General features: G+C 39.1%; 1 protein-coding gene across 15 annotated transcripts in view; it reads right to left on the minus strand.

Annotated features, from left to right (window-relative positions):
• The window catches only part of SATB1 (SATB homeobox 1), a 109,287-nt gene that overhangs the window by 7,251 nt on the left and 75,366 nt on the right, over positions 1 to 26,670 (minus strand). For 13 of the 15 annotated variants that reach the window (XM_023554927.2, XM_064277353.1, XM_023554928.2 and 10 more), the window contains 2 exons: positions 1,276 to 1,479; positions 607 to 702 (listed from right to left, as the gene is read on the minus strand). In XM_023554927.2, coding sequence (XP_023410695.1) covers positions 607 to 702; positions 1,276 to 1,479 — 300 coding nt within the window. The remainder of the gene's footprint in view (positions 1 to 606; positions 703 to 1,275; positions 1,480 to 26,670) is intronic. The other 2 variants (XM_023554932.2, XM_023554931.2) reach the window with 1 other exon arrangement.

Genomic DNA, 26,670 nt, shown 5'->3' on the forward strand with positions numbered 1-26,670 from the left:
ACGACGATAAGGCAGAGGACAGGAGCTGGTTGAATGGACTAGGGAAATTTGGGGTGGAAAGAAGGAGTGTGCTGTCATATTGTAGGGAGAGCAACTAGGGTCACATAACAACGTGTGTATAAATTTTTGTATGAGAAACTAACTTGAACTGTAAACTTTCACTTAAAGCACAATTAAAAAAAAAAAAAAAAGAATGCAGGTAATGCCACAAAGACAGTAAAGTTTTGGGATTCTGGAAGGCAATGGCATCTTCCCTTAAAGAACAAAGCTACAAACATCCCCTTAGATTTAACAGAAGTAAGTTATGTAGCTCAAGTTCAACTGCAATACACTTCCTAAGCAAGCAAGGCCCTAAGAGCACCAACAAACTACGCGATCCCAGGACTTCCAAATCTAAATTTGTTGGAGAGTTGCCTCGGCGGATGAGTGGAGACATGTCCTATGAGGAAGCAATAAGGTGGAAACTGCTGGCACAGTGGTCTTTGGCCACAGCCACAGTTAGTATGTCCCCTGCAAGTCTGCAAATCCTGACCAAGGGGGCAAACCGGGTCTTCAGGATACCCCGTCTCCCTCTCTTTCTGGAGTAGGTAACTTGTGCCCGCTCACCTGAGGAGCAGCACCCGGCCATGGTGCAGGGGTCGGCAGGCCTGGTAAGAAAATGCCTCTAGACTCTCCTTTGCCAAGGGTGGTGGGGGAGGGGCTCTAAAGGAAAGACAAACAGACATGACTCACCCCTAAACCTGTATTCTGTGAGGGTGTGGGGAGACAGGGACAAGCTGAAGGGCACGCACTAGGAAATAAGACTCCAAATAGGTTTCCCTCCCCTCCTCTGTTTGAATAGAATCCAAGGTGTGGAAAACGTGATTCTGCAAAATTCTTCTACAGAAACAGTCATTCCTTTCCTCAGGGGCAGTATGGTATTAATTAAAAGATAGATGGTGTTTTAAACTCTTGATTTAAAAAAAAAAAAATTAAGCTCTCACACACAAAACAACCCATACTAACAAAGACACACTTGCCAAACAGTAAGTGTAAAAAGGGGGTTCCTGCCACTTTGGGGGTGGGGAGATGAGGAGAGAGGAAGTCAATACCCACACTGGAAAAAAGTGTGTTAATTTTCCTTTTATGCCCCTGAGCAAGATGGCAGCGTGTTGTTGTCTCACGCTAAAGAGCCTCTGTTAAGACTGGCGGGAAGAAGAGAAACACTAATTTCCCTGCTAAGTTTGAAGCTTTGTTTACTTAGTGCTATACTGAATATGGCCAAGGTAAACGAACCTGAATCTGCTCTGCTGGAACATGGATGATGTGGGGCGGCCTGTCGCCATGGTGATGTACCGCGTTGCTTTCCTGTTCATAAATGGCATCACGTTCTGGCTGAGGAAGACTGAGGAACCTTCGAATCATGGAGAGGTTCTCCCACAGGGTCCTGTTTTCTGGAGAAGGGTCTTCCTTCCAGCGTAACAACTCACACAACCATCCCTAAGAGACAAGGGCGTAAAACAGGTCAGTTCACGCCTATGGGGGATGGGGACTGACATTTTCCTTTAGGAGCTAAAAGGGAAAGACCCTATGAAGGTAATTTTTCATAAGCTCAAAACACTTCCATCTGCTTAAATGTTTTTACCTGTTAAAAGAGAGTAACTGGGCCTGTCAGGTAGGCAGGCTCTGTTTCTAATCAATGTTCAGATTTGTATCTTAAAGGAGGGACATTACTTTTCAGACTGCAAGGGGAAGAGAGTATTGATTGTGGACTTTGGATTGTGAGGAATGGGAGGAAAACAAACGTGGGTGTGCTTCTGGTATTTTCTGATGAGTGGCCATCTGAGGATACTAAAGTATTTACAAAGGAATAGGGCAGATTTCGAAAAAAAATTTTTTTTCCTGGGATTCCCTAGTTTAATGTTTGTATCCGAAAATTAAATATATTTGAATGCGTGTATGTATATGAAAAAGAGAGAAAGGGCATATACCATTGTGCGAGCATCAGCGTTGTCCAAGGTAAGGCATAATGGTTAGAATGGGCATTGGAAGGCTTCTCCAAGAAACAACTTCCCAAGAAAACACCTTGGAGTCCTGTTTCTCTGCCTACTGCAGTGTGCACATACGATTTGTCAGGCAAGAATATTGATAAAGAAAAGCAAATGCTCCGTGCATGCCAAAACCTGTACTTCTCTGGCCCCTCCAAAGGCCCAGTTTTGGGTCCTGGGATCATCTACCAAGAACTGAGCAATACAGCAGAGTACACTTTCTAATCACCATCTCAAACCTTCTTCGTCTTGGCTGTCATTATGGACACTAAGCAATGGAATGGGGAGGAACAGTGAGGGTGTCCCACCCTGATCCCCTTCACCAGCCAAGGCCTCCGTCCCTCAGCTGCTGAGCTGTCTGCTCCTAAAAGCTCTATGGAGAACTGTCTTGGAGCCATTTTACCTGGGGATATCTGGGAGGTTAACCTCCAGCTCCTCACTGGCCTCCCCTTGCCCCTCGGTGGCCAGTGATTGACTAGGTGGTCAAAGTCCCTGCCCTCTTGTCTCAAGGGGATGCTCTATATACTCTCTAGACAACATTCTTATCAGACCCATTCCCCTGCCCTATCCTCATCTGCTCCCTTCCAGGGACTTCACCAAGTCATGGGCACCTGATTCCCCATCTTAGGCTCTGCTTTTAGGGATCCTGACCTAGGACAGAAGGGTTTCTTGGAGATTCCAGGTAAATTAGTTGGATGGAAATAGAAGGAGTACAGTTTTCTTATTATCTGATTTTTTAGGATTAAGCCAAGGATGGACTTTTTTTTTGTGTGTGTGTGTTTCTTTTTAAAAAATATTTTATTGTGTTTTTGGTGAAAGTTTACACAGGAAATTAGGCTCTCATTTAACAATTTCTGTACATATTGTTTAGAGACCTTGGTTACATCCTTCACAATATATCAGCATTCTCATTTCTATTTTGGCTGTTCCGTTTCCATTACTCTAGCTTCCCTATCCCCCCACCGTCCCCTCCCCACCGCCTTCTCTTCTTTGGTCTAGGGTAAATGTTTAGTTTCATCTAGATGGTTACTTTGTGCAGCACAATATTCATGGGTGATATTATTTATTTTATGGGCCAATCTGTCATTTGGTTGAAAGGTGACCTCTGGGAGTAGTTTGGGGAGGAAGGATTTTTTATTTAGCTTTGGATGAGACCATGACTTCCTATCCCTTCTTTTCAAACTAGATCGTTCCAGAGAAAATTCTCTTTCTGACTGCAATAAACAGTGGAAAGAAGCAAGACCCCTTCCCCCAAAATGGCCTACTGGAGAGATTTTTAAAAGAAATGATGAAGAACTGATACATTAGCTTCCCAAGGCCCATCTACTAACCAGCCAAGGGCGACTTCTGCTAAGCCTGACAGATCTGCTCATGTTTCTAAGAGAGTTTTGATTCTCTATTCCAGGGGACCTTAAATTAAACAAACAGATATATATGGGGCCGATCATGCACCCATTTGATGCCACTGAATGCATAATTCAAGATAAGAAGCAGTAACCTGACGATCTACTTGAAAGACTATTAAATAATAATACTGAAACAGTTGATTACAATATCACTGAACATGCTTCTCTTTCTACCACGACAACTCTAGGCTTATTTTCAGAATAATATGATAATGTATCTCAGACATGGATATAATATTAACTACAGAACTGAACATCAGGGAAGCATTTGAGATCCACTTGCATATGGAGCCTTGGAGATGTTTATTTAGTTCTTATCGGTAAGTATTCGCTATCTTATTAAGGCATGAAAGTATTTTATATTTTCTTACATCTCAGCTATTTCTTTATACTTTAAGTTTTGTTGCTGTGTAGGTTTCAGATATAAATCTTCCTGTAGGCTTTAATATTAACTGTGGCTAAAATTACTTTCTCCCTCCCTCTTGTCTCCATTCTTCAGCTATGGCAACTGACAGGCCCCCTATGCCTGAACACAGCAAATCACTGCAATTTTATTTACCTTTCAAGAGAAGTTAGAAGGTTCATAAAGAATTTTTTTTTTTAACTTAGCTAGAACTCTACTATTGCAATAAGCGCTAAAACGTTGAGGATCTAAGAATTTTTTTTTTAGAAATAAATGCTTGTAACTAAAAAATTGCTCAGAGTTAAATTAAGAACGATTCATGTAAGAAACACTTCTTAGAGCTAAAAAATTCCAGTGATTTTTCAAATCCTTTAGAAACTTTTTAAAGTAATGTAGACATCAGTTAGCACTTGGATATATGTGAAAAAAACATGTGGATCACAGATGTTCTCTGGAAAGGAAAATCATTAGTTCTTTTAAAATGGCTAATAATGATAGCTAATTCCTGAACAATCACCCTCATGCTGGTTTAACAAATATTTCAGAAAAAGAGCCCTGACTCATTCAACAAATATTTTGCTCATATTGTCGCTTCTGTGTCTCTATCCTTATGAGACAGATCCTTATTTTTATTAATTGCCCATGACTAACATAACATTTCCAGTAGTTTGCTATTAACCTCTGCCCTTAAATAATACTTCTAATTCCTTATCTAAAAATAATTTGATGAATTATAAGTTGAAGCATGTCTCCGCTAGCCTTTCAAGACACACGATGATTTTTAAGAGACTGAAATCAGATGCTGCTTAGAAAAATATTTAATGGCGCAGCTGGGAACTGTTAGTTCTTGAAGGGTATTCCAAAAACACAAAAGGGGCGGGGGGGGGGGTGAATATATGCTTTTCTTGATGTGCGTTCTCTCTTTAAAAATAATAGAAAACAGACATTTTGATACGCTAGTTCTCTGTCGGCAGAGAAATAAATTGGCTCATTCCCAATTTACAATGGCAAAAATAATATTAATTTCTTCTAGTGCTATTTAAATACCCTGGAATATTTTGACTATTTAAAATTCTATCACTTGAGACTCTATTAATGGTGGCAGTAATCTCATCTAGATTTTACAGGCAGCAACTACAGAGACCAAATACTTTATAATGCCTGAATACCTTTTCTAGGTCAGTTTTTCCTAAGTGTTATTGTTAGAGCAAATAAATATGGGAAGACAATCAACATGCCAGAATATCTGCAATATTTGACAAAAATCATGATCTCCAAAGTACTCTACTGGTTTTTAAATAAGATACAGGTTTCCTTGGGAGAAGTGAGGCAAGGAGCGAAATGCAGTGCTTTGTCGCAAAATGTGAACGTAACATTTTTAGGAGAGGTCACGGGGACTTGAATATTATAAAACCATACGTGGGGTATGGGAGACTACTCTCAAAATTAAATTAGATCGCAACTTTTCTGGACAGTAGAAAAGACAGGGAACTAAAAGTCTGAAAATAAATGAGACTGATCCATTCTCGGGAAACAAAAATGGTACAAGGAACAACCTAAACTTTAAACGTAGTAAATTTGCCAAGCAACATTACGCTGCATATAAAGAGGGCAAAATATAAACAGTAGCCACATGTAAATAAATTAGTAAAACTTTCAGGATGTTACTACTTTTCAAACTGACGAAGTTTAATTTGACACCTTCTGTTCTAAACCTTTTGTTTCTATTCAAAATCACGCCTTGAGCTGCTGCTATCAATCACAGCGCTCCCCCTATTACTTAAAAAAACTGGCATGGACCTTGAACAAGCTGAAAATGCCATGTAGATGAATTCTGAGATAATATGTTCAAACCTGTTATATACAACACAAATCCTGTAAAGTTATGTATTGTAAACCTACATTTATTGAGAACTAAAAGTCTTAAATCCATCTGCCACAAAGGAAATACTGTTATGTACTTTATAGTAACCAAGAACCATCTGCAAATATCTTGCTACCGTAAGCAAGAAAACGGTACAAAGATGCTAGACCTAAGACTGTATGAAATAAATAACATTCTTCTGACTGGTTTGGTTAGCAATCTATGAAAGAAATATAAGATTTGGGGCGGGGGGCGGGGGAGAAAACGCAGAGTGACTGCCAAACCAGTAATGAAAAGAAGGAAAACAAACTCAATGACAACACAGTGGCAATTTATTATGGTCCATGAAACACATGACTGTATGCTCATTTTAAAGGAAAAATTAGCAGTTCTAAACTCAATATTCTAATGCTGTTCTTTACTGACAGAATCTTGTTGTACCACATTTAAATACAAATCCTGGCACCTTCATCTCTCAGCAGCTAATTTCCAACCAAACTCAATCTCTGATTTCCACTGCATTCTTTTGAGAACAGTTAATTCATGTTGATTCTTGCTTCTAACATTTTAACGGCTAAGGGGTGCACAATGATTTTAATGGAGTCAGGAAAGTAACCTCCTTTCAGGAATGAATTTATTGTACCTACAAAGCCTCATGCACACAAAAAGAAAATTCTTACAGGGCCTGGTCTGTGACAAAGCATGTCACACAACTAGTTTTCCAGGGAGAAAAGACTTCCACATTCTTGCAGAAAGAGTCATCTAACGCAATATACATATATACATAATCGTTACACACATACATTTTAAAACCAAGACCTATAAAAAGAGAAAGAAAATGACAAATAATTCTTGCTGCAACAAAGAAGAAAAATACTTTATAAAACATAGAATGGTAATTTGAATTCTAAAAAGCAAAACATCTTATAGTCTGCCTGTTATTTCCCTTCACCCTCATCTTTTATGTGTTATTTGCAGGAGTATTTTGTTCCAATCTCTGAGGGCATATAGTATAATAATATATGATATTAAAAGAAATCAATCTAAATAGGGAGGTATTTGATACAAACATTTTAGTGAAAAGCATGAATTACATTTTAGCAACTAGTAGGAACAACGATTAAGTACATAATCCATTAAACAGTACTTCTAACACCAAAAATTCAGTACTGTAGACTAAACTACACCAGGCATTTTGAATGAGTACATTTTCAACAACTAGCTATAAAGCTAGCAATTTATCATTCAGCAAATAATTTTCTACTTTTAAAAGAATCTGTAAGTGTTACTTATGCTAATGAAGACAGTTTTTAATCTGCCCACAAACATGCTAATAGAGGGCAATTTTTTTTTTTTTTTAAATTTACAAAGCTGTCGGCACTCAAGGGTAATTTCCTATCAGTGTTCTATAAGCCAAGGGGAAAATGGGTTCTAACTGTCAGAGCTCCCAAAACCTTCGCCTTCAGCATAAAGGTTTAAAGAGATCACAAAAGATGCAAGGTGACTAATGATGTTTCAACCCACCCCTTTAAACATTCCAGAAGGGTTCCATTTTCATACCTTTTATGCTTTATACTCACTTCCCCTCAAATGCAGAATTAAAACATACTATTTCCTTGCGGGCCCTTAGCACAGAGACACACAAACCCTCACGGAGGCACGACCCCGCTTCTAGGTGTGAGGCGTGGCTGCTTCACACACCAACTTCCAGCCTTTTTATCGGCAAGAATCATAGTGCTCTGAACAGTGAGAAACAAAACAGTGGCAACGCAATACAGAAAGCATTTTAAATTATTTACTAGGTTAAAAGGGTGAGATGATACTTTAAATACATCAAATTTCATTGTCTAGGCCATTTTTTGGTGGCAAAGTGGTATTGATCTTTCTAAATGCGTAAAATTAACTATTTTCCAGAAGGTCATTATTTGATTAAAGGCATTAAAGTTGAGGGCAAGAAGCGAGGCACTTTTTCTTCTTCCCCATTCAAATCATCATCTAATTTAATAAAAACCATCCCATCATGTCCTGTAATAAAAATGCTTGTCTTAAGATATTGTTCTTTACCTAACATATTAACCTTTAAATGTTATGAAGTTCTTCAGAAGAAAACCTTTGCTAAAGCAGATTATTCTAGAACGTAATGAGAGGCCCCCACCATTAACATTAACAAAGATACATGTTCTCCTCTATAGAATTAGTAGAAAATGAATTAATCTTTCTTCCTAGTTTAATAACATCTACTTCCTTTAAAGTAAAAAAGAACCTCAGCAGGCACTGTAACTTTTCCTGCTAAGTTAACATTCGTCTTACTGAAGAAAAAAATATGGAAAATAAATTTGAACAGAGACATACCACTAAATCCATTTTCTATTCTAAAAGTAGCATATGACATTCACTTTAAAGATGGTTTTTAAGATGAAAATATTTTAAATGGCATATATACGTGTGTATGCATATATATATATATGGGAGTGTACATACACACACAGTGTGTGTGTGTATCGGGGGAGAAAGATGTGGCAGTCTGGTTCTGTAAAGATTACAGCCTTGGAAACCCTGTGGGGCAGTTCTACTCGGTCCTGCAGAGTTGCTATGAGTTGGAACGGACTCAGTGGCAGTGGGTTTGTTTGGGTGTGTGTGTATATATAGAGACATACCTCCATCCATACATATGTCTGTACCTATCTATTTCCTATATATTTATTTTCAAGGTGTGCTTTTCTGATACTGATATTGTTGAAAATAAAAAATAATCATAACTTTTTAAATTGTTATTGCTTTTAAGCTCCTGAACAGTTGCTGTTTTTAAACTGTCCCCAGACCCTTCAGTTTAGGGGCTCAATATCTCAGCTAAAAGTCTGTGGGTTTCCATATTTTGGTAAGAACTGTACATAAAATGGCTATCCAGAAATTTCTCACTTGAGCAAATTTTTGTCATTAAGAGGCTAAACATCTATAGCAGAGTTTCTGGATGCTTGTTCTTAGCAAAAAGAAATAATGTTTAGATAACCTGGGGAAAAGCTTGTATTAAAATTTAGTGAATTTAGAAGGAATATTGAGAATTATTAGTAAATGATTTTTATTTTTCAATTTTGCTTAGAATTTAATCATGTAAAAAAAGTGAGAATTACTTGTTTTCTATGCTCACATCTTTAGGACACTCTCAAATGTACTGATTTTAGGTCATACATAAATATGATGGCTTTTCTTTTGCTACAGATTGTTTGGTTCATAACAAGATTATTGTATGACAATCTGGTCAGAGTAGACACAAACAGTTCTCACTTAAAAAGGCTTTCAGGTAAGGACACCTCAGATTTTAAACAATATTTTCAGAAAAGAAGAAAATGAAAAGTATGAAATTCTAGACAACCTGTTAAACTAGCTAGCATACTCTCTTAATTTGAAGAATACAGAGAATTTCCAAAGAAGGCCTGAATTTTATTTTTTTAAAAAATTGGCTTTGGAAGAGTTCTAATTTAGTATTTTATTTTATATAAACTTCAGATCTGTTTTCAGGATCGTTTCTTCAAAGCTGAAACAAAACAAATAAAACTCTGACTTGTATGCCTGATGCCTGTATAAAAAAAACCCGTTGCCAGAGAGTGGGTTCCGACTCATAGCGACCCGACAGGACAGAGTAGAACTGCCCCATAGGGTTTCTAAAGAGTGGCTGGTAGATTTGAACTACTGACCTTTTGGTTAGCGGCCGAGCTCTGAACCACTGCGCCACCAGGGCACCAATGCTTGTATATGGACTCTGAAACAGAATTTCTTAGATTTTTTTTTTTCCCTCTAAGATATATTTTTGACTTTGCCTAAATTTCAGTGAACACGATATGGCTCCTGTTCAACATTTATGCACTCCACCCTTCAAATCTGAGGCTTTTATTGTCTTCTCATTCTTTTTTGCTAGTGTCATTAAAGAACAGAAAACTCAATGCTCCCAAAGTTCATGCTATACTATCTTCCTCAATTTTAGTCTCTGCGACTGTCACAAAGAAACCATCTACTTCTTCTAGACTTCCCACCACTGCCTTCGTCAGAGCTGGGGCACCTCTTTCTCGAATTATAGCGCTCAACTGCTCCCGCGGCGCTCAAGCTCTTACATGCCAAATACCCTTTTTTATTACTTACAATGGACACTTATTTTGATTTTGGTACAAAAAAAAAAACTTCTAAGTAATTATTCCTTTTTCCTCTTTTAGGGAAAAAAAGTACTTAAATGTTGACTACAGCTTTGAGGAAGAATGAGAGAACCAGCTTTATCATACAGAGCTTATATGATTCCTAGAAAAACCACATCGATTTGCTGTTTAATTTAGCCTATGGAACTTCACAATAGATAAATATACAATTTTCATTAATCTCTCTTGAATCCCGTTAACCATCTTTGAGATGCCCTTGAAAAAGGAATGCTAGGATGAAAATCACTGGTCTAGTTTTTTCCACTTTCAAACTACCCATACTTAATTCTACAGCTCAGTATGACCTTCATTGGCTTCCCAATATATAGAGAATAAGTTCATACTCCCTAGGGCTGCATTCAAGGCTCCGGCTGATCACACCCATGCCCTAATCCACAATCGCACTGGACCATTAACTGTTGCCCAATACTTCTATTCACCACACCTCATACTATTCCCTCTGACAGGACAGTCCTCTCTTCTCTTTTCTGCCCAGCTAAATATGACTTCTCTTTCAAGCCATGCTTAAGCACCTCTGTATACCGATAAAGGTTTATATCCTATATAGGCTATTTATCTATCTGAACTTGAGCCTCAGATACCTCCTCTACAAAATGCAGATAAGAACAGTACTAATCTCACAAGACTGTGGCTGGATCAAATGAAATAGCATATATACCAAGCCCAATGCCTGGTCCATGATTACTTCAAAAAGGTCTGATGAACTTAACTGAAAGCATTTGTCTTAAATGGTCCATAGGATACGTTGGAGGATGTGGCATTCAAAAATAACTATTAGCACAAGGCAGCATGTGACAAAGGTCAATGACATCGGGGGGGGGGCTCAAGTAAAGAATGAGATGGGTTGGGTGGCTAAGGAAGTCGTCACTGATGAAGAAAGATATTGGCTTTCCTTTGAAGAATGAGCAATATTTAAAGAAGTGAAGAATGAAAAAACGAGTGAGATGAGTAGGCAGTGTGGTGGGAAAAAACAGGTAGACCAGTTCCTTTCAAGTTGACTGTGCCTACTATCCTTTTTTATTATTATTATTATTTTTATCCCTTTAGCACACTTTCTTAAGGACACAATTTAATGACTATGACTCATCTACTCTGTACACTGTACTTCTAAGATCTACTTATTGAGAAAGCCTGGGTTTTAACTCAAATCCCTGTTCCACCACTTAGCAGTTGTATAACCCTGGGCAAGTTATTTAAGTTCTCTAGATCTCAGTTTTCTCCACTATGAAATGGGGGGGATTTTACCACCTAATTCATAGGGCTATGAGAATTAAGTGAGAGAATTCACAGAAGGACCTGGCATACAATAACAGTACAATGAATATCTGCTTTATTAATTTTTGTTGTTATAATGCACTTGCTTTATCCCAAAGGGGTCTGCATATCTAGGGAATTAATGAAAATAATTCACTCACCACATCCCAATCTAAACCCAGTATCTTCTCCCCAAACCAGGTTTTCCTCCAGCTTAACTCACTCAATGGCATTACAGAAGGCTGTTAATCAAAGTATAAATTAGTATACACTTTCTGAAGGGCAATGTAACACTTCTAATAACAGGCTGTAAAACACATCTATCTTTTTTGATTCAATAATTTCACTTCTGAGAATTTATCCCAAGGAAATGAAAGATGTATACTGTAAGACTGTTCACATTAGCATTATTTGTGATGGCAAAAGTTGAATATAACCTAAATATACCTCAATAGGGGATTAGTTTAGCAAATCTGAAATTACGATATATTCACATAATGGAGTACTGGTGGCACAGTGATTAAGTGCTATGGATGCTAACCAAAAGGTCGGCAGTTCGAATCTACCAGCTACTCCTTGGAAACTCTATGGGGCAGTTCTACTCTGTCCTACAGAGTGGTTATGCATCGGAATTGACTCAACGGCCAGCGGGTTTAGTTTTAGTATAAAAATGAATGTAAGATACACACACAAAGATATATAGGCATGCACACATACGTGTGTGTGTGTGATTATAAAGAGCATAAGGCAGGGTATTGAAAGTGTCCATCTCTGGGGTGACTAGGATTATGGGCATTCAATGTTCTTTATGTTTGTATTATCTGATTTTTCTATAATGGCTGTGTATTGCTTTTGTAATAAAATAAAGCAAACTGCTTTTATTTAAAAATCTAATTTTTCTCATCTGCAACCAATCATAAATTTCTATCAATTCTACCCCTCAACGAAAGTCCCTTGAATTTGTTCCTTCTTGCCCATTCCCACTGCTCTGGTTCTGGCCTCAGCATTTCTTCCACAAATGGGTGCTAATAGGGTTCTTTATTCCATCCACCCCGCTCTCTGCTGAGTTAAATTTATCATAAATAAATGTCAAGATGAATATCCCTCTGGCAAACTCTTTACTTTCCTTCACCTGAGGGCCTGGAGACACCCTAAGGCTCACACCTAAGTGAGTGAGTGTAAAAATGAGCCAAAAAGATTCTCAGTAACACACTGAAGCGGCAGTAAATTGGGAGGACAGAGAGAGATTATAAAAATGGCACAATCTGGGCCATTTAGTTAGTGGCAAAAAACTGAACACTCCTCTGTAATTCCTGAGGGCATCATGTTTCGTAGCCAAGTCCAATAATTAATATTCATAATAACATTGCTACATCTTAAAGAAATAAGATAAAATTGAGCTGAGCTTACTAGACATATGAATGGCAGGAAAGCACCATCAAAGACCTCTGTCAAAAGCAAATAAAGAGATTCGACTGTTTAAAGAAAAACCTGAAGGTGGGAAAATTCACTTTTTCCAAACCCTTCAACCCAAATGAATATGCTCTTATGTTGTAATGTTATGAAGTAAATTTGTTATCATGTCCCTTCCTGAAGTCACTATCATAACTGGACAATATTGATTTTCCTATTCAAAATTACCAAGATCGTAAAGACAAAAAAATGTTGCCAAATATCCATATATGCCATGTTAAAAAAAGAAAAAAAAACACCAAAAAAACAAAGACTTGTGAAAATATGAACTCATATCATCAATAATTTTTAGGTGACAATTTACCTTATAGGGTAGTTCATTTGCTTTACGACAACAATTTACTACCAGGTTGTTTTAAATAAATATTTCTGCCACTGCATTTTTAATTGATATATATAAAACTTTGCAATGCTGCAGATATCTCCTAAAATGAGATATACTCCTCATTATGCATATTTAGGAGCTGGGAATTAAAAATTTAAATCTTCCCTCTATGATGTTCTAGGAGAGATAACAAAGAATTTTTAAAACCAGGGGAAGGCAATGTGGGATTGTAAAAGTTATGGGACTCATATCCTAAGAGGAACAATCAAGCTGGCAGGGTCATTATGGGCTCCCAACTTGCTTATGATTTTGCTGATAAAGTAATACCCATTTCGTGGCCAAAACCACATCATTTTATCCATTATGCAAACCTACTAATCAGAAGTTGGCTTAATTTGAGGGAGTTAGATCTTGTGATTCGCAAGTAGGCATTAAAAAAAGAAAGCATAAGTATTTCCAGAGTAATCCTGGGGGTCCCAGTGAGCTGGGTTTGCTGTCCTTGACAATGGCTTAGCTATAATTTTACCAATAATAAGAGACAAGGGAAGCTGGAGGTCCCTGCACAGGCCATCTCAGTTACCCCTCGCAGCCACTAATTCTGCTTTAACAAGTTTCTGTGGAGTTGGTTCCAACTCATGGGGACTCCATGTGTTTTAAAGTAGAACTGTGCTCCACAGGGCTTTCAAAACTGGGACCTTTCAAAAGTAGATCACCGTGTCTTTCTTCTGAGGTGTCTCTTGGTTGGTTTGAGCCACCAACTTTTCAGTTAGAAGCCCAGTTGCCATGTGATTAATTATTTTTATGTGTGCCTTTTTAGCCACGGTCTTGTAACTCCTACCCAGGTGACTGTGTGACAGGGTAATTGTGACCTACCAAAGAGATCGGCTGGTTTTCCCTTAAAAGGGAGCCAATTCCACTTTAATTCAAAAAACACAAAATAATAAATGTTGGAGAGGTTGTGGAGAGACTGGAACACTTCTACACTGCTGGTGGGAATGAAAAACGGTACAACCACTTTGGAAATCAATTTGGCACTTCCTTAAAAAGCTAGAAATAGAACTACCATACGATCCAGCAATCCCACTCCTTGGAATATATCCTAGAGAAATAAGAGCCTTTACACGAACAGATACATGCATACCCATGTTCACTGCAGCAGTGTTTACAATAGCAAAAACATGGAAGCAACCAAGGTGCCCATCAATAGATGAATGGATAAATTACGGTATACTCACACAAAGGAATACTACACATCAATAAAGAACAGTGATGAATCTGTGAAACACTTCATAACATGGAGGAATCTGGAAGGCATTATGCTGAGTGAACTTAGTTGCAAAAGGACAAATATTGTATAAGACCACTATTATAAGAACTCCAGAGATAGTTTAAACAGAGGTGAAAATATTCTTTGATGGTTATGAGAGGGGGGAGGGAGGGAGGCAAAGCGGCATTCACTAATTAGATAGTAGATAAGAACTATTTTAGGTGAAGGGAAAGACAACACGCAGTACAGGAGAGGTCAGCACAACTGGACTAAACCAAAAGCAAGTAAGTTTCCTGAATAAACGGAATGCTTCGAAGGCCAGTGTAGCAGGGGCAGGGGTTTGGGGCCCATGGTTTTGGGGGACATCTAAGTCAACTGGCATAATAAAATCCATTAAGAAAACATTCTGCATCCCACTTTGGAGAGTGGCATCTGGGGTCTTAAAAGCTAGCAAGCGGCCATCTAAAATGCATCAATGGGTCTAAATCTACCTGGAGAAAAGGGGAATGAAGAACACCAAAGACACAAGGTAATTACAAGCCCAAGAGACAGAAAGGGCCACATAAACCAGAGATTACACCAGCCTGAGACCAGAAGAACTAGACGGTGCCTGGCTACAACCAATGACTGCCCTGACAGGGAACACAACAGAGAACCCCTGAGGGAGCAGGAGAGCAGTGGGATGCAGACCCCAAATTCACATAAAAAGACCAGACTTAATGGTCTGAGACTAGAAGAACTCCGGAGGTCATGGTCCCCAGACCTTCTGTTAGCCCAAGATAGGAACCATTCCCAAAGCCAACTCTTCAGACAGGGATTAGACTGGACTATGGGATAGAAAATGATACTGGTGAAGAATGAGCTTCTTGGATCAAGGAGATACATGAGACTATGTTGCTATCGCCTGTGTGGAGGGGAGATGAGAGGGCAGAGGGGGTCAGAAACTAGCCAAATGTACACGAAAAGAGAGAGCGGAGGGAAGGAGTGTGCTGTCTCATTAGGGGGAGAGCAATAAGGAATACATAGCAAGGTGTACATAAATTTTTGTATGAGAGACTGACTTGATTTGTAAACTTTCACTTAAAGTACAATAAAGAAAAAAAAAAAAGAGCCAATTCCAGAGCAGAGAGGAAGAGCCCACCACCATCAAAGGAGAGACCCAGCTGCAGGAGATAATGCAGTGGGCTTCCCAGTTTACAGAGAGAGAAAGCTGAGTGCCTTTGGACAGAGACTGAGAGCCAGGAAGAGGCATGCCCGAGAGCACAGCTGGGGAGATGCTATCCTGATGGAGAACTATATCCTCAGTGTTCTTAAGCCTAAATTGTAACTATTACTTCCCTAATAAACACAATAATTGTGAATATGGTCTCTGAGTTCTATGTGGCCACTACGATGAATTATTGAACCCAGGAGAGAGTTCTGTGAGAGGGATGGTTACTGTCAGAATTCTTAAGGGTGGTGGAGAGAGGAGGCTGTCTGACCCCCACCTCATAAGAATCAGCCTTGGGCTGTTGATCTTGGTTCTCCTTCCCCCCTTGTGGGGTTGGAGGAGGTCAGACACTGCCCCAAGCCATCTTTACACCAGTGCTTAACTGCGCCACTCTGGGAGCTCTCAGGGAGGGCCCCTGGGGGAGACTCGCAGGAGTAGAGTCAGAGCACAGAGCCCATGCCCCTCCTTCCATTATTCCACACTAACTTCCTTAGGAAGACACTGGCTTTTGTGAGGGCGAAATTCTGAGTGGATAAAATTTGCTTGTGAATCACTTCATTCTTCCACAATGAATTACTGAGTGCCATCTATGTGCCAGCTACTGTGCAGGCTAAGGGGAGGTATGGAGACAGATATAATGGGGTATCAATTCTCATAGTACTTACTGTCCACGGAGTTAAGAATCACTTAAACTTTAGATTGAAGTTGATGTTAAAGCTTCATGCGTAGGTCAATTGGCAGAGAATTTTTAGTCTAGGGATAAGGCACTCACTCTCTCAGCTGCTTTGGCTTATCACAAAGTACAGCATTTTATGTGGGCCCCAGATTGTTGGAGGAAAGGTTGTCTGTGAGGTTTTTGGTTTTGCTGTTGTTTTAAATGTTACTGCAACCCTGACTATGTGCTTTGGAGAAAAAAGGCACTTGAAAAATAAGCCACTAACAAGTTTACTAAAAAGCAATAAAAAAACAAATAAATGTTTCCTAGGTAAATTCCAGGATTCTTCAGCTAATGTATTAAAAATACAATGTTTTATGCACACTTTTATCATTGATCTTGTCTCTTTTGTGCCATGGACTCTTCTGGAAGTTTGGTGAAGCCCATGGTTGCTTTTCAGAATAATGTTTTTATATGCCTGAAATAAAATAGAAGATTACAAAGAAAACCAATTATGCTGAAATATGCTTATCAAAAATTTGTGACGTAACAATATATGTGCTTCCTCACTAATACACGAAATACAAGATCCAACAACAGATCTAACTACTACTGTAATTTTGTAGTGACGAGTAAAAATGCTATTTTGAGCTATCTGTAACAATTTAATGTGATATGAAACTACCTGTGATTTTTATCGGTGGCAAAGTCATAGGTATTGTTAATATGACTGATCCGTTGCCTATATTGACCACTGAATAAAACGACAGATTTCAGTAGGATCACAGTGAAAATAAAGATGTATTTTTTTTTCCCCATCCAAGTTTATGCACCCCTTGGGGGACAGTGGGCCACAGGTTAAGAACCCCTGAATGAGATGCCCCCACAAGTGCGTGTATGTGTACATACCCACCACTGCTGTCGAGTCGATTCCGACTATAGCAACCCTACAGGACAGAGTAGAAGTGCCCCATAGAGTTTCCAAGGAGCACCTGGCGGATTTGAATTGCCAGCCTCTTGGTTAGCAGCCAAAGCACTTAACCGCTACGCCACCAGGGTTTCCGTATGTGTACATATGTGTATATATACTACGTGTGTGTACATATGTAAACATATATGTAATATAAAAAATTTTGGTATTTATGGATTCACGAAACAAATTTCCTTTTCATGGTTTTTTGCCACGAAAGAACCATACCTCCACCCATCTGTCAGAGGAAAACGGTTAATCCCTAGCACAGTGGTTCCCAGACTGTGTTCTAAGGAGCCCCAGGTTTCCAGGAGCTGCATTTTAGCAGTAGGCTGTGTGTTGTATATGTAAGGTGGTGGGCTGATGCGAAGGCCTCTACCCCTACTCAACTGCCAAGTCAATCAAAACAGAGGAAAGCTTTTATCTGATTTACATATTTCAGTTACAGACGCAATTTAATTCATAAAACAATGGTCCTATTGCTTAAAAAAAAATTGACCCTTGGACTACCTCATACAGATCTCATATTTTCCCAGTTCTGTTACAAACTCAGAGAATGGGTGCATAACGTCTGAATAAAGCATCCATATTCTAACTTAGACTCCCTTGGTGGTGCAAACAGTTAACACGCTCAGCTGCTAACCAAAAGGTTGGCAGTTCAAGTCTACTCCAAGGCACTTTGGAAGAAAGACCTGGCGATCTATGTCAAAATAATCAGCCACTGAAAAGTCTATGGAGCAAAGTTCTACTCTGACACACAAAAAGGTCACCATGAGTCGGGGACAACTTGATGGCAACTGGTTTTCAACTGGTTCTAACTTAGTTGAATTCACACCAATGAAGTAACTATAAAGGGAAACAAAATTAGCAGAGTATCCTTTAAGAAATACCTGCCTGCCAGGGCAGAAACACTCAGCAGTTTTCCCAAAGAATCTTGGGTTTCCCCAGGAGAGGAAGACAAAGTCGGGTGGCAGATGCAGCATGGAGCCAGGGCAAGGAGTGGAACAGAGTTAAGGGCCTGCGATGGGTGTGGGTGGGTATGAGGAGGTGGGTGGCTGTGGAAAACGGTAGGAAACCAGTACCAGTCAAATACCGGTCCTTCCTCTCACCACCACTTCTCATAAAGTGGCTGTAAATTATTTGCTTTTCAGACTTTTCAGGCAGGAGGAAGCTAGTGAAATGGAGGATGAAAAGAAAAAAAGTAAGTACATGAGGGGACGTATGTAGAACATACATCTGAGCACGTAAGTTTATAAGTATTTCGGTGCTGAATGTATCCAAAAATATAAACATGAACTTTCTGTCTAGAAATTAAGCTTGATGGATAAGGTTTTAGTTCTTATGATTATCCAGGGTCCAAGATATTTAGTCTCTTTAATCAAAATACTAAAATAAAATCATTACCCACTAGGCTATTACCCTTCCCCCAAACTCCAAACATACAAGCAAAATTAATTACAAGCCAGGAAGAAAGCAGGCAATTTAGATAGTAACAACTTGGCATGGACTGAGCTGAATTTCCTAATAGCATTTGTCTGTTTGTGAATGTATATTTTATTTACAGCCTTCGCTTCCCTGACCTTATTGAAAGTAATTTATTTTTACCTCATCTGCATTTCATTTAAGCCACCAATACTCCAGCAACGAACTAGCCAAATACTCCAAACAATGACAAGTAGCGCTTGTGTTGGTACCGTAAGTAAAACGGGTAAACATTTAAAGGAGACACTTGGCGATGGACATTTCTCAGTGTCTTTTGAATGCTATAGGTACCAACTTCTGCATTTGCAAATATTGGCTTCAAGACAGTCCCTCAAGGAGCCTGGCACCCCCTGACTCCTTTTTCTTTGTGTTTATTCCCTATTTCAGTAAACTCTTCCAAACCTGTAATTTCTCAGGGATGTGGTATGCTTACACTTGTCTGTTTTTATCTCTTTAACATGCTATCCTTTCCAGAATTTACAGTAATCCAGAAACAGAAAAAGTTAATGGTGGACCTTCAGGCATCAGTTAAAAATCCAAAAAAGAAATGTTTAAGCAGGAGAGTCTTTGTTACTGTTTTTGTTAGCTGCCATCAAGGTGATTCCAACTCATGGCAACCCCATCTTCCAAGGCGTCTCTGGGTAGGTTTGAACCACCGAATTTTTGGCTAGTAGCTGAGCACTTGTTTGTGTTACCCAGAGACCCTGGAAGCTCTTTAAAAAAAGCCAAACCCATTGCCCTCGAGTCAATTCTGACTCATACCAACCCTATAGTACAAAGTAGAACTACCCTATAGTGTTTCCAAGGAGTACCTGGAGAATTCGAACTGCCGACCTTCTGGTTAGCAGCCATAGCTCTTAACCACTATGCCACCAGGGTTTCCATGAGACTCTTTAGCAGCCCTTAAGTCATACTATGAAAGCAATTACAGCTCCACCCACATATTAAGCCCAAACCATTGGTAAACCAAGTTAGCTCTTCTCACACTTTATACTACAGTGACTTTGCCATGTCTCTATATAATAAAAGGCAGCTCTTCTTTGCATCTAGTAACAGAGATGGAGAGTATATCAACCTTGAGCTTATCTCAAACTATATAACATATAGAGGTCATACTCTGGATCCCAAACCATCAATTCTATGTACTAGATGTCACTCATAAATAATCCTTCTAGGCTACAGATCCAAGAATAGCACCTTTCGCCCACAAATTAAGCCCTTCCATTATTCAAAACATTACCTCTTCTGTGACTCATTCCCAGACTAACACACCTGTCGGCAGTACCTTCAATCAAAATAGCATCCTCTTTCACACTGTGCACCTGTCTCAGTCACAAGCTCACAGCACTCTGGAACTGCAAGGACATTAGACATAATCTGACCCAACCATACTTTACTTTCCTCAACGGGAAGCCCCAGGTCTGAGAGGTTAGGTGGTTTGTCTGGGGCTACCCATCACGTCAGTGTGGAACTGGGACCACCACTCTTTACAATGCTAAATGAAGTTCTCGTACAAGTGTTAGGTAAACCATTTGTGAGTTTGCAATTAATCACCATTACCCTATTTCTGGAGAAGCCCTGGTGGTGCAGTGGTTAAGACTTAGCTGCTAACCAAAAGGTCGGCTGTTAGAATCCACCAGTTGCTCCTTGGAAACCCTACGGGGCAATTCTATTCTGTCCTATAGGGTTGCTATGAGTCAGACTCCACTCAATGGCAACAGGTTTCTTTGTTTGTTTTGGTTTATTCTATTTCTATCTGCTGTAGATAATCAGAAACTGTGCCCCCTAATTCCTTTCAGCTTGGAATAAATATGCGAGCTATGCTGTAAAGGTAAATTGACGACTTCGACAATGATGAAAAATTAAGACAGTGGGTCCAAAGGAAAACAACAATGAGTATTAAAAGGCACCAATCTCTTCCTTGTATTTTCATGAGGACCTGAAAGTATTGGAGAAGAGCAGCAGCAAAAATGCCTGTAGATGGTAAACTGTTACAGCTGAGCAGGGTGAGGTTTGCAGACTACATTTCCGTTGAGTCTTCATCTGTGACTTGTTAATAGACACATGGAAACTGTCCTTTGATTATACAGGGACCAAGCAGGGTCAATACAGAAATTACAGTATTTCCTTAGAACAGTGGGATTCTTGTGGTCTTATAATATAGAATGGAAATTCTTTGTACTCAAAAAAGTAAATATTCTCCAAAAAAAAAAAAAAAAATCCCAAACTCTACACATACCATAGCTTTTCTAAATTAAAAAAATAGCAGCTCTTTTTTTAGCTTTCTTTTCTGTTCCCTTTTGAATCAACAGGTGTGCTAGGCACCAAGAAATCCTACCACATAAAAACTAAAGTTTGCAACGTGAAAAATGAGAGGATGATTTTTCAGGTTGTGAGTGAAATCGTTCATTTGCAAAGGAGCAATTCAAGGCTCCTTTAAATGGCAGCTCTACCAGTGGCTACAAAAAGTGATGCAATTTGCATGCTGGTTTAACCTTAACACATCTTGAAGCAGCTTTGAAAAAACCTTATGGTTACTAAAGCAAGACCAGTAGTAATAAGTCATAGGTGTAATATTTCTACCTCCACTTTTTTTATTGCTTGAACTGAACCCTACACAAGTAAGCTGTGGATAGCAAATTCCTTCTTGGGAATCACGAAATACAAGTGACCGTCACAGGGGTGGTTTCAGCATACTGATTTAGCAATGGATGCCTTCACCTCTGTGTTAAGAAGGATTCTGAGGCTACATCTTTGCTGAGCAGAAAATACTGTTGTGATAGACCAGTGATGTGGGTATCGACTCAAACCTACATTAACTGAACCTTGCAAAATGGGTAGAAGAATAAGATTTAGAGGAAAATTGTGCAAAGAAACTGACCTAATGATTTGTTACTAACCATGTGAACTTTTTAGCTGCTAACATGAAAGGGAGGTTCTAAATAAATGGCAAATACTTTTCTTTTCCTCTAAAGTAATATTTAGGTCAGAAGAAAGAATGAATAGGAAGAAAAATGTTTGAGAGTTCAAAGCAGGAAGAGATCATAGTGCAAACACAAAACACAGAGAAAGTAGCCAGGGTAAGAGGGAAGAAAGTTCCAGCGAAAAATTGGAAAGTAGATTGAATAAAAAAAAAAAAGTAAGAAAATAACTGAGAAAAGAGAAAATGATTAAAATTAGGAAACGAAGTGGGGGGGAGCACTATTCTTATGGCACCCTTACTACTGAGAGAACAGGAATTACCACAGAATCCTAGGAAGTGTCTGAGTAGGTTCATAACTGAAGTAGTAAAACAAAGATAAAAAGAAAGAGGGTCTATTTTATTTGGCATTAAAAGACATTTAACTAGGCTATATCTGTACTTTAAACGTTCTCTCTCAAGTGGACTGTTGTGAACCTTTCTCTAGGGGTATGATTCTAAATCACCACTGATCCTATTTCTTTCTCTTTAGTTGTCTACCAGCTCATCTGCCTTCTAAAGCTCCAATACTTTAATTCTTTTATGGCTGGATTCTTCTGAGACTGGTAATCACTTTGGCCTTACATGGTTACCTACCACGCCTACACATTCTGCCAAATATCACCAACATGTCTATAAACACCAAAAAGCAGAATTCGCTGGTTTTCAACTCTGCCTTTCACAATGATTCTGCAAATCAACAAATATGTCTAATGAAATAAACGTCCTGATTGGGGCCATTTTGTTTTTTGATTGTCTAGGGTCTGACCATGAAGCTGAAAGTAACCATTTTTCATTAAAACATACGGAAAACCGTCCTTTAGAAAACCACGTCTGTCCAATCTTAGAAATTTCTCTCAGCATTTATGTTCAAATAAAAGGTGGAACACTAAAAAAAAATAAAAAGGCATAGATAAACCAAAGGTATTATCCCTTCCCTTATTCCCCGCCCCCCCCCCCCCAAAAAAAATAAAACAGTTAAATTTGGAAAGCCCAAGGGAGAACACAGCATTTTCCCCATTGAGTTTTGGTGCTAGTAGAAAGATGGAATTTCATGGTTTTGATGAAATCATCCAGAAAAGCACTAGGAACTCGGCAACATCTCCATTTTTCTAGATACTTTTTGGATGGCATTTTATTTTTATTTAAGCACATCTTAAACATACAGACATACATACCCCAACCCTTTAAAAAAAAAAAAAAAAAGGGGGCCTGAAATTTTAGTTCCACCACATGTGGTTTTCATTTGTGAAAAATGAACAAGCTGTTTGTGGTTAAACTGTCTAATCGCCTGTTATCAATCTAGCGCTGCATTCAAGATTTACAGGATATATCAGCTTCTGTGCCGCATTAGCTGTAAAGGGGGGGAGAGGGTGGGAGGAAAAAGGAGGAGGAGAGAGTTTATCCTGAGGAATAATATTTCCAATGCAGCCACGCTCACACTACATCTGGTTGTGCTGGTAGCGGCAGTTAAATTGAAATATTTCACAGCGTGTGTCAGAAACATGCAGAATGGTAATTATGACAGATCTGATTAAGCCCGAGTGCCACAAGCTCCCTGGCCAGCGCCGGTTGTGCAGGTGTGACCTTGCGCGTGCCTGCGTGTGTAAATAAAATTAATTACAAGCGAGAGGGTGAAGGCTTCAGTGACATCACAAAGCGGAGAAACTCCCAAGGGGGAGACCTAATGGAATATTTTCCCTCAGTCTAATAATACAGTTCATATTGACTTGAGGTAATTAGTGGGATCATTAAAGCAGTTTTCCCGGCGTATTTGGCTGCCTGATCAGATTAGTGAAAATGTTCTTCAGAACAAGCCCTGTGTGGTCTGCCAGAAAGGAGGAAATAAAAAGCAACAAAGCGTATTTTGGAATGATAAGCAGCACTGGACTTTTACTCCAGCAAAAAAGCTCTCCTTCTCTCTGGGGCCTGCAGATCTCACCGGCCTGTCCATTTTAATTCTTCTGTTCGACTTGCGTAATCCTGCACACATTCTCAACTCTTTCTTTCTTTCCCCTTTTCCCTCTGTGACATCAGACTGCTTTATCAGTAGCGGCCTTCCCCAACTCCCCAAAAGATCTCTTTTAAACAAGGCAAATTTAAAATTGGAGAAAAGTATTTTCAAAGACTGCTTTCCTGTTAACTGGCCGTAGGGGACAACTGGGAAAGCAGGGGAAAAAAAGGGGGGGGGGGAGGAATGCCACTTAAAATTCACCTGCTAAACAAAAGATTCCTTCTTCTCTTACATAACATACAACAGAGCTTTAAATATTTATTCCCACTTGGATCTCAAAATGGGTTTCACGTAGGACAAAGTTGGGGCAAACAATTCTTCCAATTGAACAGAACACAGAGCCCTCATCAAGAAAAGGGCCATTTGTTTGAAAATACTCTATTGAGCATGCTCTACCTTGCCACTGGAATGTGCCAAGCACTGTCACAGATGGCAGGCTCTGACAGTTCCCATCCGTAGTGTCGATACTCGACAGTTCAGCACAAGATCAGTGACATTCTGTCTCATTAGAACCACGCTAATTATCACAGCTAGTTTCAGGGGAAACCATGTGTTGCAATGGTCAATTTGAAGGAGTCTGTGCATCAACAAACTGGTAATAAGGATCAGACACCTTATTATATGACAGCATGCTGCCTATGATCTGATTTACAGAATCAGAGGCACCGAGGCGGCCGAGGAGGCTGGCAGTTTATGAAAACAGTGTGTTTAAACCCAATTCCTGAAGCATACTGGTTGAAAAGGGAATTAGTAAAAAAAAAAAAAAAATTTTACACAAAAGCAACTGGAATTGTTGAATCAAGAAATCAAAGGAGAAGAGATTTGCTATTAACATTTCAACAGAAGTAGATTAAGATTTACAACAAAGACAACTTCATCAATTTGACAACTGTATGTCAACTCCACAAGCACTTTGGAGCTTAAATTTTTACAAGGTATTTAAGGATAAATTATAAATTATTTCTACTAAACTTTTCTACATATATTTTTTTAATAGATGGTCTATGATTTGTGTCATTCTGTCATGCAAAATAATTCCATGTGTAAAAGCATAACAAATATACTTTTGAGTTACTGAAGGTACTCTTTTGGCAGGGCAGGAAAAATCTGCACCAGATTCATATTACCAACCTAAATTCTTCCATTCCTTTCTTAACACCTTTCATTGATGCACAATTTTAATGGTGCAGTTTCTTCCAGAGCTATTTTTCTATTGTCATTTTGCATAAATGCATTTTCATAGCTCATTCATTTCACAGTGCCTTTATTTTCATTTCTCATGTGAGGAAGAAAGCAGATAAAGCTAAAATAAAACCTACCTTCACTATCGAAAACATAAAAGACAACTGCTGAGATGTCTGAGAAAATACTTTGTCTTTAACTTGCTAGTTTGTTAAAGGATTCTATCAGTGTTATAGCTCTGGTGCTAAGTTTAACTGAATGACATTCGGTTTTAAGACTAATTCCTACAAGAGTTAAACCCTATTGGTTTGCTCGCTTCCTTACTCCCATTTTTGTAGACACCTGACCCTGTCCTTGAAGAAGTCACTCTTCAACTGTCAAAGCTGATTATAGAAAAGCTTAGAAAAAGAGGAACTTTCAGACTTCTTAGTCTACCCTTTTCAACTTCCACCAACTTTTTATAACGAAAGGTGGCCTCAGATGAAAGCGGAGTCTATAAATACATAATTAGCTTACCCTTGCTTCAGAAAGTACCCACTGAAACACTGTAAAGCGAACCATTCCTATCCTAATCTCCTTGCACCTTCTCACAAGTGATGATCTTCTCTAAAGAGTTGGCTCCAACAGTTGCAAATTAATTTTCTTCAACTCTTGTCTAAAATTTTTCTTGTGACATTTTCTGAAGATGGAGAAACTGTGTTTGATGAGTTATGGCTACATTTATAACAGTTAAACTTATTAAGTGGGATGATGAGGAAACTGTATTTCTATGACTTTTGGTTAATTGATTTTAAATTTAGGGAAAATTGTAAGTGATTTGAAAGTAGCAATATGATAACTTAAGGGCTTCTGTTCAATTTGTTAAAGTAGGTAACATCAAGTATCTAAAGTGTACAGCATCCCTTTACATGACTTTTAGTCAAAAATATGATTGGCAAGTAAGTGTTCTTTTTAATAATTAGGAACATCCTTGATCAAATCCTAGATTTACTAAAATATACATTTGTTTTTAGAATACAGGAATCTGAAAAGGGTTCCTATTCAGATCTATAAATTTAAGCAGCCCTTAAAAAAAAAATCATAACATACAATCAGATGTCCTGAAGCAGAGTGTGCTAATATTTATGTATTTAAAGCCACTAATTTCAATAGTCCTGTTTAGTAATTGGAGCCCTGGTGGTGTTGTGGTTAAGAGCGTGACTGCTAACCAAAAGGTCAACAGTTCAAATCCACCAGCAGCTCCCTGAAAACCCCATGGGGCAGCTCTACACTGTCCTGTAGGGTCGCAACGAGTCAGAATTGACTCAACAGCAATGGATTTTTTGATTTAGTAATCAACTAGAAATATAAAGACAGGTCAGCATTTTGGAAAATGGAATCCAATATGGATTCCCAATTATATTTAGACAGAAGAGGTCACGGGAGCCAGCTACTGACACAAAACACCTTAGGTGGGAGACCAATGAACCCTACATCCTCCTTACTCTAGAATACAGCACAGGGGCCTCCACAAATGTGTATTAAGCTGAACACGGGAGATGGCTGACATGTGCGGGCCACAGCATGGGCTCTTACTTCTCTCCCTACCTTCCCCACAGGTGCTCCTCTCACCACCCCTGCCCCCAGCAGACTTTTTAGGGTCCAGGAAAACCTAAGCTATCTCTCCCCAAGGTCTACCCTACCCAGTAAAAAAAAATACAGACAGTTCTTTGTCCATAGCCTGGCTAGAGAAAATTCTAGTAGTCCCAGAGAAGGGGCTATGGGGACAAAATGTAAAGCTTTTCTCGCAGACTGCTAACAGAGGATGTGGCACCAGGAATAACAGAAACTGTAACTCTGAAGGGGCCTCCCGTGTGTCTGAAATAGGAGCTGCACAGGTGACATCTTCCTGTTACAGCACAATCTGCTACGTGAACACTCCAAGAGAATGAATCGGCACAGCGCCTGGAACTGGAGCCTCTGTGAAGTGTA

Source organism: Loxodonta africana, chromosome 27 (assembly GCF_030014295.1).
Source record: "Loxodonta africana isolate mLoxAfr1 chromosome 27, mLoxAfr1.hap2, whole genome shotgun sequence".
Classification (NCBI taxonomy): Eukaryota; Metazoa; Chordata; class Mammalia; order Proboscidea; family Elephantidae; genus Loxodonta; species Loxodonta africana.